At 53.1% G+C, this 12208-nt stretch overlaps 2 protein-coding genes across 3 annotated transcripts; one reads left to right on the forward strand and one right to left on the reverse strand.

The window, feature by feature from the left end:
- Positions 1-6: 6 nt before the first annotated feature.
- On the reverse strand, positions 7-5428 carry CDK4 (cyclin dependent kinase 4). 2 transcript variants are annotated; one of them, XM_015073243.3, is made up of 8 exons: positions 2787-5428; positions 2101-2337; positions 1807-1942; positions 1507-1686; positions 1275-1384; positions 969-1019; positions 697-832; positions 7-428 (listed from the first exon to the last, which is right to left on the reverse strand). In XM_015073243.3, exons 2-8 carry the CDS (start codon positions 2316-2318, stop codon positions 336-338), a joined length of 924 nt encoding a protein of 307 aa, XP_014928729.1. In that variant the 5' UTR covers positions 2319-2337; positions 2787-5428; the 3' UTR covers positions 7-335. The 2 variants fall into 2 exon arrangements, with proteins under 2 accessions (XP_014928729.1, XP_014928730.1); XM_015073244.3 differs by having other exon boundaries at positions 1519-1686; positions 2787-5422.
- Positions 5429-5520: 92 nt separating this feature from the next.
- On the forward strand, positions 5521-9916 carry MARCHF9 (membrane associated ring-CH-type finger 9). Its single transcript, XM_027071387.2, has 4 exons — positions 5521-6463; positions 7493-7648; positions 8602-8794; positions 9057-9916. The coding sequence occupies exons 1-4, from the start codon at positions 6107-6109 to the stop codon at positions 9389-9391; spliced, it is 1041 nt and encodes a 346-aa protein (XP_026927188.1). The 5' UTR covers positions 5521-6106; the 3' UTR covers positions 9392-9916.
- Positions 9917-12208: the final 2292 nt, after the last annotated feature.

The following is a 12208-nucleotide window of genomic DNA, read 5'->3' on the forward strand; positions in this document are numbered from 1 at the left end:
ACCGTATTTCTTTGTTTTGTTTTGTTTTTCCTGTATAAAAAAAGATCCCAATATCAAGATAGGAAGGGGGAAAACAAGGAAGATACCCCTTGGTGTATGGAAATTGGGGGGGGGGGAGGGGCAGGGGAAGGATAAGCTTCAAAAGGAGGGATGAGATGGGAGGGGAATGTCATTAAGGCAGCAAAATACTCTCTGGAGAGCTGGGAGGAGTTTCCACAGCCTCAGAGATGAAGCTGAGGTCGCCTTCTCAGTTGGGGGGCTCTCCACTTAAGTGTTCAAAGGAAGGGAGACGACGGGCTTTTCTTCTCTTGGTCCTATTGCAGCCACTCCATCGCTCACTCTGGGTTACCTTCTGCCTTTTGTAGATAAGAGTGCTGCAGGGCTCGGAAGGCAGAGATTCGCTTGTGTGGGTTAAAAGTCAGCATCTCCTGAGAAGTGGAGGCAAAAATCAAGACCGTGAAGACAAAAAAAAAATAAAATGAAATAAAACAAAAAGACTTTTGCTCACCCCCAATAATACCTAGGATGGCGTATGTTCTACATCCCTCTTTTGGATGGCCTATTCACGGCAACATTAAAAACTAGCCCATCCTCCAACCGAGTCTTAGTCGCCGTGACAGTTTAAGTCCCTTTTATACTGCTCTGTTTTCCTCCCCAACCTCCCCTTGTACCCGTGCCCATGCGCAAGCCCAGTACCAGCAGCAGCTGTGCTCCAGACTCCTCCAACTCAGGTACCACTGACTGCACTGGACGGGGTCCTCTGGGGGAAAAGGCTCCTCGGGGCAGAGACACATCTCGGGGCCAGTCATCCTCTGGGGGCAGCCCGATCAGGCTATGGGGAGCAGGAGAACTCTGGTCAAGAGGGTCCTTCTCCAGCCTCCATTTCCAGGGGCAGAGCCAGTTGCCATCCAGGGCTTAGCAGAAAGATTCAGAATGGAAAATTCTTTTCCCCCATGCTGGTCACTTACTCAAAGATTTTGCCTAACTGGTCAGCTTCAGAGTTTCCACAGAAGAGAGGCCTAAGGTGAGAAAGGACACAGGGAGCAGTCATTTTCAAAGATTTGGTAGTGGAATAATTATTGCTAGTGGCTCAAAACAGAGGGTATAGAGAATATGGGGCTATGAAGTTCCTAATTCCAGGCCATTTGAGAGTTCCTGGTTAGGGACAAAATGGTCAAGAGTACTTAAGTGAAACAATGGGCAGGGAGTGGATGCAGTTTATGACTAAGAGATTTGGGAAACTCAAGATAGTTCAGGATACTTGGGTCTCATACTTGCGACGAAACATCTCTGCGAAGATACAGCCAACGCTCCACATGTCCACAGGTGTTGCGTACGTAGACTGCAGAAGAACTTCCGGAGCACGGTACCAGAGTGTAACAACCTAATGGGAATAAGAAAAGCGGATGAGGATTGTATGGGTTACCATGAACCACAACTGGTTAATTAAAGTCACAAAACACATGACTTCTCAATTGCTATGGTCAGCCACTCCCCTACCCCCACCTTTCTACTGACCACAGGTGTAAGTGCCATCTGATAGCTGTAGATTCTGGCCAGGCCAAAGTCAGCCAGCTTGACTGTCCCACCACTTGTCACCAGAATGTTCTCTGGCTTCAGATCTCGATGAACAATGCAGTTGGCATGGAGGAAATCTAGGCCTCTTAGAAACTGGCGCATCAGATCCTAGTTTGGAAGGGGGAAACACACAGGAACTGGAAACTAGACACCATACCTGAAATCACAACAGGTTCTACCACAAAGGTCTCACAAATGTACCTCTCAGTGTCTACCCACCCTACCCACCTTGATAGTCTCCACTGGCAAGCCTGGTGGGGGTGCCTTGTCCAGATATGTCCTTAGGTCTTGGTCCACATGCTCAAACACCAGGGTCACTTTGGTCTCTCGGTCAGTTCGGGCAGTGGCACAGACATCCATCAGCCTGGCCAGAACAAATGGTCACTCACTGATCAATCCCTCTGTACCCAATGGCCTCCCCTATTTCCTCAGGGTCCCCACTTCCCTTCTGACCATCACTCCCCACCTTTAGGTTACCTTTTCCCCTTTACTACCCACTCCCAACCCTCCACCTCTTCTTACCGGACAACATTGGGATGTTCAAAAGCCTCCAGCCGCCTCAGTAAGGCCACCTCACGAACTGTGCTGATGGGAAGGCCCCCGCTAGCACCTCCTCCGTTAGGGACTCTCACACTCTTGAGGGCCACAAAGTGGCCACTGTGGGGATCACGGGCCTTGTACACGGTTCCATAAGCACCAACACCAATCTCGGCCACTGGCTCATATCGAGGAGTAGCCATTCTCAGATCAGAGGAGACCCTACAATCACAGAGACTCCTGCCACTGAAAATCCCTTCCAAAGTTCAGATGGTGTAAGCCTGCAGCAATAAAGTGACTCCCACAAAAGACATTACAAAGACACCACATCAGCATCCCGTCCCTTCCCCAATCTTCCACGAGGCTGGCCCCTCAGGTAACACAATGACCCTAACTCCAACCCCTCCAGCCACGTGAAGCCCTAAAATAGAAAATTCCTCTTCCTTTGGGACAGACCATCGCGCCCCGCACAAGGTTGATCTCACACGACACACCCCCTGCGTCGAAGATCCGACATTCAGTCCCTAAAATGACACCTCCATATGACCACAAAGGAACAAATTACACCCTGCCCCACTTCCCGCCCTCGAGCCATCCTTCCATAACTTGCTCGGGTAGGAAGCCGTGCAGGACGAAAATGGTCCCCATTCCTGGGAAGGGTCTGTACTTACCTCACTCCGTGCCGGGAGCTGCGGGGGCGGCCCGTTATCGGGGCCCCGGAGCCAGATCCTGAGGCGCCATACACTCGAGCTCTGTCCGGTGCAGCTGGACGCTACGGGCCCGACCATAGACACAGCCCGCAAGCTAGAGCGGCCCCCTTACCCCCACCCTCACCATGTGACCAGCTGCCAAAGAGGCGCGCGGAAACTGGAAGGGCGGGGCGAACACCGGACGTTCGGGGCACGTACGAGACACTCATGCGCAGAGGAGCAGCCAGGAGAGGCTTTGACCGGGAAGGGGGCGGGGAGGAGAAAGGGGCGGAGCAATGGCAGCCACGTGATCTGTTGCTATCACACGTGACCGCTTGACTTAGCTCTGAGGAGCAGAGGTGTGGTTACGCGGCAGGGCACGTGACTGACTGCCAGACCCTGGCGGGGAGGAGGGTGAGAGGAAGACAAGAGAGGGTGGAGTCCAATGCGGTGCCATGGCAACCTGGGCCACCCAGCTCCCAACTCAGGGCTGCAGGCCGAGCCTGAGCACTTCTCCAGTCTCACTGCACATCTCACTATATGGTGGTCTGGCGGGGAGGGGGCGAGACGTGGCGCGGTCGCCTTTCTGCTTTGAAGCCAACGTAAAACATACTCCCATTTGCGGCTTTGTTTCATTCATTCACTCATTCAACAAATTTTTACTGAGTGCTTGCTTCCTGTGTGTGTATGCAGGGTTTTTGTTTGTGTGTGGGTTTTTTTGGTGTCTCAGTCACTAGCCCTTTAAAGTAATGATGAGGCTGTCTGTAAAGATGTAGCCAACAGTGTGGTCGTATAAAACAGAGTAGACAATACCCATCCGAGGGCATAACTAGGGTTAAATAATTGATGGAAGACAGATTAATGCAGTGATCCAACAGGAAGAGTGGCAAGGTAATGCCCTCCTCTCCTCCCAACTTCTACCCTTTCTTGGAAGTGTTAAAATTGGGAGTGCTTTCTGGCAGATAAGTTATCAATGAGCAAGAGACAGGAATGTTTAACCTTTAAGGTTCTTTCTAGCACTAAGATGCTAGGATATATATGTGTTTGTATATGTGTATACATATGTATACATTTTATATAGATACAGCAGTGGGCATGTGTGAAGGAGTCACCACTACCACCACCTTAGACCACTGCATTGCATGAGAATGATTTGTGCTTGTCTACAAACCTTGTGACTCCTTGTTTGGGGTCATTCTGCTTCTCTCTTTTCCCCAATGCAAGTTTTCTTAGCCCTTGCTCCCACCCAGAACACAGACTTTTCCAAATGGCCTCTATTCGCAGACACCTAGGTAGACAACAGACAGGTTTCTCTGACTTTCCTTGTCTTACTGGCTCTAACTTCCTTATTTATCTCCTAACTCTTCAGGGGAATGGGAATAAGGAGGGAAGGGATCAGTGTCTCATTTGTGAGAAATTGTCTAAAATCTGAAACCATTTTATAACTCTGTTTGCCACTCTTTCCATCTTAACTTCTATTCTCCTCAACCATCCTGCAGAGGATGTAAGAGTTCAGGCTTGAGATGAATATGAACTATGCTCCAGGGCAAAATGGAATACAGGTCAGTACAGATTCCCCCTCTTTGCATTCTGGTAGTTGTAGCTCTGGGCCCTTGCTGGCAAGGGCAGCTGGGACACAGGAAAGAAAGTCCTCAAGGTCTGAATTGGGTAAGGGGCTTCGGAGGGGAATGTTTTATTGGCTACCTTGCCGGGACTGGTTGGTTCATAAACCTTCTGGCAGACAAAGTGTCTCTGAGTGTGTCGAATTTCTTTCCTACGCCGGCAGGGTCCACTTCAGCTTCACCTTCCACAGCTTACTGTCTTTAGAATAGAAGTCATCCTCTAGGTTGCCTTGGGTTCCAGCCCCCTTTCTGATTCATGCATTCATCCATGCAAAGCATTTGAATGCTTCATAAAAGCATTACTCTCCTTAATCACTTTTATTGAGGAGACTTAGTTTGGCAGTCTGTCTCTGGTTCCATACCCTCTCTTCTCCTGTTAATTACTCTTTTGCTAATTAATTTTTTTTCCAGTGCGTTTGACCCAATGGGCTCCCCTGGAATCCCTTTTCCCTCAGCGTTGGAGAGGGGAGATGTAAGTGTAAAGCAGAAATGATGTGATGAGAGGGTAGAACTGGTTCTCAGGGTCAAGGCCTCCATAAAAGCAAAAGCAAAGAGCTGTGTGTGTGTGTGTGTGTGTGTGTGTGTGTGCGCGCGCGCGCCTGCGCTTGTAGTATTCACTTCAGTGTAGTGTTGTGGGGCAGGAGAGTACCAGGAAAGACACTTTAATCCCTTTAGTACTCTTGTCTCTCTTCCTCACTCACCTCCTCACACGTTACAATTACACACTTCTGTTTCTCATACCATCCAAATGCATCTCTTACTAATATGTTTTCCACTGCCCCACACCATGCACACTCCCGTCTTTTGTGTAAAAGTGTTTATTGCTTGAGTCCATCTCTTGTTCACCTTCCTCACACCTCAGACACTTGCATAGCTCTTTCTTTGCACACTCCTATCTTGCACAAGCTTCTCCCTCCCGGGTGCACCTGCGTCTTTGACCACTCACCTTGCTTCCTCACTCGCTCACCAGCACCCGACCCCCATTAACACACCTATTCTCCTACCCGTGTGCACACTCCCCTTCCTTGGCCACTCCCCTCCCTCCACCCTCCCCCGGGCTCGCACACTCGCCCCCGCCTCTGGGGACACCTGCTCGTGCGGGGCAGGGCGGGGATGCGCAGCCGCGGCCACTTCTCTCCCGCTCCCCGCCCCGCCCCTCCCTCCATCCCTCACCGGCTCCCCGGCTCCCGCCCCGCCCGCCCCGCCCGCCCGCCGCTCCGGGGGGGTCTCCGCCGCCGCCGCCGCCGGAAGGAGCCGCCATTTGCCACCGCCGAGCGCACGGGCCGAGCCGAGCCGGAGCCGGGAACCCGAGCGGGGCTGGAGCCAGCTGGACGGCGATGGGGGGCGGCCCCGCCGCAGGAGGCCCGGGGCGCGTAACCCCGGGAGCCCGGCCCGCTCCAGACCCGGACCCGCGGGGCGCGGCACCTTGAGCCCCCCTCCCCGCCCCCTGCCCCGGCCATGGCTGCCCGCCCCGCCGCCCCCGGGCCGCCAGCCCTCTCGGCCCTCTCGGCCCCGGAACCCCGGCTGTGGCAGCAGTGAACTGCGCTCTCAGGCCCCGAAGACCCCGGCCCGGCTCGGCTCTCCTGCGCGCGCCCCCTTCCCGGCCTTGTCCTCTCCCTTCCCCCCGCCGCCCGAGAAACCCCCTTGCACGCCGCCTCCCGCCCCCCCGGCGCCCGGACGATGCTCAAGTCTCGGCTCCGCATGTTCCTGAACGAGCTGAAGCTGCTGGTGCTGACGGGCGGGGGGCGGCCCCGGGCCGAGCCGCAGCCCCGGGGGGGCGGGGGAGGCGGCTGCGGCTGGGCGCCCTTCGCCAGCTGCTCGACCCGGGACGGCGACGGCGACGAAGAGGAGTACTACGGGTCGGAGCCGCGGGCCCGGGGCCTGGCCGGCGACAAGGAGCCGCGGGCCGGACCCCCGCCGCCGCCCGCGCCGCCGCCGCCGCCCCCGGGCGCGCTGGACGCCCTGTCGCTCAGCAGCAGCTTGGACAGCGGGCTCCGAACCCCCCAGTGCCGAATCTGCTTCCAGGGCCCGGAGCAGGTCAGGCCTGGGCACCCGGCCGGGCGGGAGGGGTGGGGGCGCATACCTGGGGCGCCCGGGCGGACCACGAACAGGGGGCGGGGCCTGAGGAGGCTGGGCGGGACCCAGGACCCAGAGTGGGTACTGGGTGAGGTTGGGGGGCTGACTGGAGAGGCCCCGAGCGCACGTTTGGGGTGGAGGGGGGTCAGAGGCTCCCGGGAAAGGGTGGGGCTTTCTCATGGGAGGACTCAAAATCCCTCACACCCACTAACAGGGACAGCCTTTCTGTCCCACTTCTCTCACCCCAGGGTCTCTGTAGGCCGAGGGGCCTATTCTCGGAGGTTGGCAGAGTGCTTCTATTCCCCCCTTGAAGGGGGGGCCCAGCCGGTGCCCTTGCCTCATTCAATATTTCTCTCTGTGGGGCACTTTTCTTCTTCCCATTCCATAACTTTCCATCTCATTCCAAAGAGTACTCTTTGTTCAAATGCTATGGACAAAGTTGTCCTGGGATGGTGCGGGGGCGGGGGGGGGGGGTGTACCTTTGTTATGAGAAATGATTCCTTGATTAAGGGGGAACATATTCCCACTCCCAGGAACTCTCCCCCTTTTGATACTTGGAAACTGAAGACGATAACTCATCCCAGTCTGTACCACATCTGTGAAACACTTTACAGCGAAGGGATGGAAGAGGAAGGCATGGATCAGAAGCTCTGACCCTCCTGCCTCTCTGGAACCTAAGGGGTAGCTTTCCATCTGGGAAGCCTTAATAAAGAGCACGCTCCCCAAATTTTAGGAAAGGAGAAAACTCAGTCCTCTCCTAGCCCCATTTCGGTTCGTTCTTCATCTATTTGGGCAGGGAAGTTTACCCTGAGCTCTAACTTTTTTCTTTTTTCTCGGAGGCCTCAGCCTTCTTGCCCTGTTTTGGGTGAGAGGGCTGAATTTTTTTAAGGTTGGAGAATGACTGACCTGGAGAGGTTTCCCTCTCTTGGATTGGAGAGGAGTGGGGTCGGGTGGAGACAGCTGACCGGACCCTTCTCACTCTTCCTCCAGGGGGAGCTCCTGAGCCCCTGCCGCTGCGACGGCTCAGTGCGCTGCACACACCAGCCCTGCCTCATTCGCTGGATCAGTGAGAGGGGCTCCTGGAGCTGTGAGCTCTGCTATTTCAAGTACCAGGTCCTGGCAATCAGCACCAAGAACCCACTGCAGGTGAGATGCTAGGAAGGAACTTCCAGAGGGGGCAAGGGCTTTCAGCAGCAGAATTAGGGATTCTCCAGGGAGCCTATTTTAACCGCTTACTTTTTCCTCAAAGCACCCCTACCCACCATTACCATAATCTCCCGTCTGTCTGTAAGTCCTTCCTTCATTTATTCACATTTATCGGGAACCATGTGTATTCCAGGCACTGTCCTAGGCACTGGGACAACGAAAAGGCAAAAGACGATACTGCCGAAGGTGATGATGATAGCAGACGTGTAGTGTGTTCTATGTGTCACACTGTTGGTGTGTAGCAACTCATTTAATCTTCATAATAATCCTATTAGTTATCTGCCATTATTATCCCCATTTTATCTTTTTATTATTTAAAAAAGTTCGTTTTAGTGTTTGTTCATTTTTGAGAGAAAGAGAGACAGAGCACCAGCAGGGAGGGGGAGAGAGAGAGAGAGAGAGAGGGAAACACAGAATCCGAAGCAGGCTCCAAGCTCTGAGCTGTCAGTACAGAGCATGACGTGGGGCTCGAACTCACCAACCGTGAGATCATGACCTGAGCTGAAGTTGGATGCTTAACCGACTGAGCCACCCAGGCGCCCCTTACTTTCCCCATTTTAGAGATGAGAACACTGATGCACAGAGATATTTAAAAACTTGCCCAAAGTTACTCAGCCAGTAAGAGATGGAGTTAGGATTTGGAATTCAAACCTAAATGGTCTGGGTTCAGAGCACTTGCCTGATCCTGTCTTTCTAACATAAGGCAGACAAGTGGTCTCAGACGGTGTGAAAAGTATCCCATACGAGGTTTGATCAGGACACACAGGAGACAGATTGTTAATCCTGCCTGAAGGGTTTCAGGAAGGCTCTGGAGCATCTTCCTCTTCAGGGCCACTCACCACCTGGCCCTCTTTTTCTTTCTGTGACTTTTTGGAGCCCTTTTTCCCACACAGTGGCAGGCCATCTCCCTGACGGTCATCGAGAAGGTCCAGATTGCAGCCATAGTTCTGGGCTCTCTCTTCCTCGTTGCCAGCATCTCCTGGCTCATCTGGTCCTCACTCAGCCCTTCAGCCAAGTGGCAACGGCAAGATCTGCTCTTTCAGATCTGCTACGGCATGTATGGCTTCATGGATGTCGTCTGCATAGGTGAGGGCACCCCTCTCCCCCTTACCTACTCAGTGGTTTCCTCCAACTCACACACTTAACTTTCCCTGCCCATTCCCTTAGCTCCATAGCCACAATTTTCTACCACTGGGAGCCTTTAGGGCTATCTTGGTGCCCCTCCCTTCCCTGCCTCTTCAGGTCTTTTGCATACCCTATCTCCTCACTCTGGCCTATATTTGCTTAAGTACCCCTGGCCTAGGTCTGGGCAGCCGGTGACCCTGGATCTCTTCTCCCTTTCGCTCAGGCCTCATCGTGCACGAAGGCTCCTCTGTCTACCGCATCTTCAAGCGCTGGCAGGCAGTGAACCAGCAGTGGAAGGTCCTGAATTATGACAAGACCAAGGACATAGGAGGAGACACAGGGGGAGGGACGGCAGGGAAGCCGGGCCCCAGGACCTCAAGGACGGGCCCCCCCTCTGGGGCCACCAGCCGCCCCCCGGCTGCCCAGCGCATGCGGACGCTCTTGCCTCAGCGCTGTGGTTACACAATCCTGCACCTCCTTGGACAGCTGCGGCCGCCAGATGCCCGTTCCAGTTCCCATTCTGGCCGAGAGGTTGTCATGAGGGTCACCACGGTCTGAAATTGAACTCCAGGAGCGGGGATCTTGCATCAGTGCATCGGCCAGAGATAAGCTGTCATGGCTGCTGGAGGTACCACCTGGACAAGGTGCTTGGGGTGCACTGCCCCCACCACTGAGGATCTCTGTGGGCAGCCTCAAGCTGGAGACATTGTCTGGCCTCTACTGCCCATTGGGTAGAGACACCTGGATGACATTCCAGCCCCCACTGATAGTTCCTCACGCTTATCCTGGGGCAACCAGTGGGCAGGTGGGAAGAGCATCTTTTCTTCCCTAGAGAACCGTCCTTACCTCAGCTCCTAGGGCCTCCAGCCCCCCCCAGCTCCACCATAGTGACTTGGTGAAGGGGGACCAATGCCAGAAGAAAGGGGTTGTAGACGCCCCATTCCCCACCCCATGGCCACAGGGCAGCTGGCAATAAGACTAGTATACATTAACCTCCCGTTCCCTGCATGAGGGCGGGAGGGACCTCCCCCTGCTCCACCCCCCATTGCATGGGGGGAGGGCATAAAGAATCATTTATATGCACGTGGAGACTCCTTTCTCATCTGGGGCTTTTCTGGAGGGTTGGGAGGTGTGGGGAGGTTTCTCTGCAGAGGTTGTGAATCCCCAGTGCAGCAGTGGGTTCTGAGTTGGAGCTGTAACTCCCACTTGTTGGTGAATAATTCACATTGGCTGCTAGGTGGCAGTGCTCAGAGGGACCTAAGGGGTGGGCCTGCCACCTGCAAGTTGTATGATCCAGAAAAAAAATCTCTCCGCCGTGGTTTTCCTGTCTACCTCATAGGGTTGGAATGAGGATAAATGAGGGACAGGTTGAATGCCATCACAAAGAAAATTAGTGATGGCATAAAAAGATTTCTAGACTAGCTGATGGTCCATTTATTTCAAATAGTAGCTGGTTAACAAATTCCAAAATGTGTTTTTTCATCTGGGGTTGCACAGAGCCTTGGAAATACGTGTTGAGTGTCATAATAGATACGGAAATATGAGGGGAAATAGATACGCAAGTGTGAAGGATGGTGGTTATTTGCAAGAATGAGAGCTCCCCAACCCCTAAACATTGGGGACTGGGGAAGGATGGAGCTGTCCTTCTTCTTCTGGGGATCTTGTGGGTTCTATTGGTCCTTCCCAGGTAATGTGCTCACCCAGAGAAGTGGCATGAAATGAATTTGGACTCATTTAGAGTGAGACAGACAGAATGTCCCAATGTTATGAATCTCCAACCCCAGCTTAAGCTATTCCTATGGAAGTTCAGGGTCACAGGTCTGATCCCGTGCCCCAGCTAGTGGTATTAACTGGAAGGTATTGCGCTTGGAGGCAGCAGCATAGAGAGCTGTTGTTTATAGAGAAAAGGTTTGGGAAGGACTGGTTAAAATGTGGGTCAGCCTGAGGCCTCCTCCCTTTCTCCTGAGGCCTTGGGGCTGTGTATTATATGAATGATGGTGTCTTTTAAGTGAACTATTCATCAGCAATTAAAATAATTACTTCATACATTGTTAAGTCAGATCCAGACGCCTTTCCTATTATTGGTCCTTTCCTCAGGAAGATTCTGTTTTGCCTCCTCCCTGGGGATGTTTTTTGGGGAAATGCTTCTCTACTAAAGGTCTACTAAAGGTCACATCCTTGCCTTGGAAATGGTCTTCTCCATCCTTCTGTAAAAGGGGGGTGGGGGTGGGGTGGGGTGTTGGCTGCTGTCCATGGTGCTGGCACCCAGACTCTCCTGGGAATGGAGGAACTGAAGCTAAAGGCAGGTTTGAGTCATCTGGAAGTACTGGAGTATATCTCTTCTAACAAAAGAGAGGGAGAGAGATCAAAGAGAGGGGACAGAGGCCGATTTTTCCAGTGGGAAATTGTTTGCCTAGAGAGATAACCCTCCACATTCTTCACCTGGGAAGACAGAAGGGTCAGACTTTGCTGATTTGCTATTCACAAAATAGCTGGTGGGGACCAGAAGGAAGACAGCAAATCAGAGTGACTACTAGTACCTATCCTGGCAAATATGACAGGTAGGTATGACATAGGTGGGGTTTCTTGTGCCAAACCTGGGCTGTTCATGATGATGGCCCTCCTTGGAAACTTAGACACACCAAAGAACATATACACACAAATACACTCCCTCCAGTTTCACTCTGGGTCCTAAAATTAGGTCAGTTGAGACAGTATGTTTCCCTCCCTTTCAGTACCATTGGAGGTCTTGCTTGGTATGGGGGTTGGGACCAGCAACCAGTATGGTCCTCTCTCCTTCCTTTTTTCCAACTTAAAGAGACTCTAGTCTAGGAAAGGGGTCATGGGACTGCTGCCTTCAAGTGAGCAGTCCTACTTGCCCAATGAGGAGTGTGGGTGTACAGAGTTCTCATCACTGATTCCAGGCAGGGGACAGGGTGTGAGAGGAAGCTGGGCTTTATTCTCCCTCAAAGCTCAGATCTGCTAAAAATCAGGTCACTTAGGTTCAAGTTAAGCTTAGTGATAGAGGAGTGGGGGTGGAGATGGAGAATACAATAGAGAGTTGAGAGGAGGGGCAGTAAAGGCACACAAACCTTAGTCTCTGCACAGTGCCTTGGGTATATTGTGCCCCTCTGTAGATCTTACAAAAATGGATATCCCCAGAAGGCCCAGTAGCAGACAATGTCTGTGGTCAGGTAGCCATGTCTAGGGCAGGGGGCCGATGTGGTAGGGGAGGAGGAGGAAGTGTGAAGTGAAATCTCCATCTCTATCCAGCTAATCGGAATGGAGAGGAGCAGGAAGAAGGGGGGCAAGTCTTGACATGGGGAGGGGAATCTAGGCTACAGAGGGGCTGCTGGGAGTGTGCTGAGAGATTTA

This window comes from Acinonyx jubatus, chromosome B4, assembly GCF_027475565.1.
Source record: "Acinonyx jubatus isolate Ajub_Pintada_27869175 chromosome B4, VMU_Ajub_asm_v1.0, whole genome shotgun sequence".
In the NCBI taxonomy this organism is placed as follows: Eukaryota; Metazoa; Chordata; class Mammalia; order Carnivora; family Felidae; genus Acinonyx; species Acinonyx jubatus.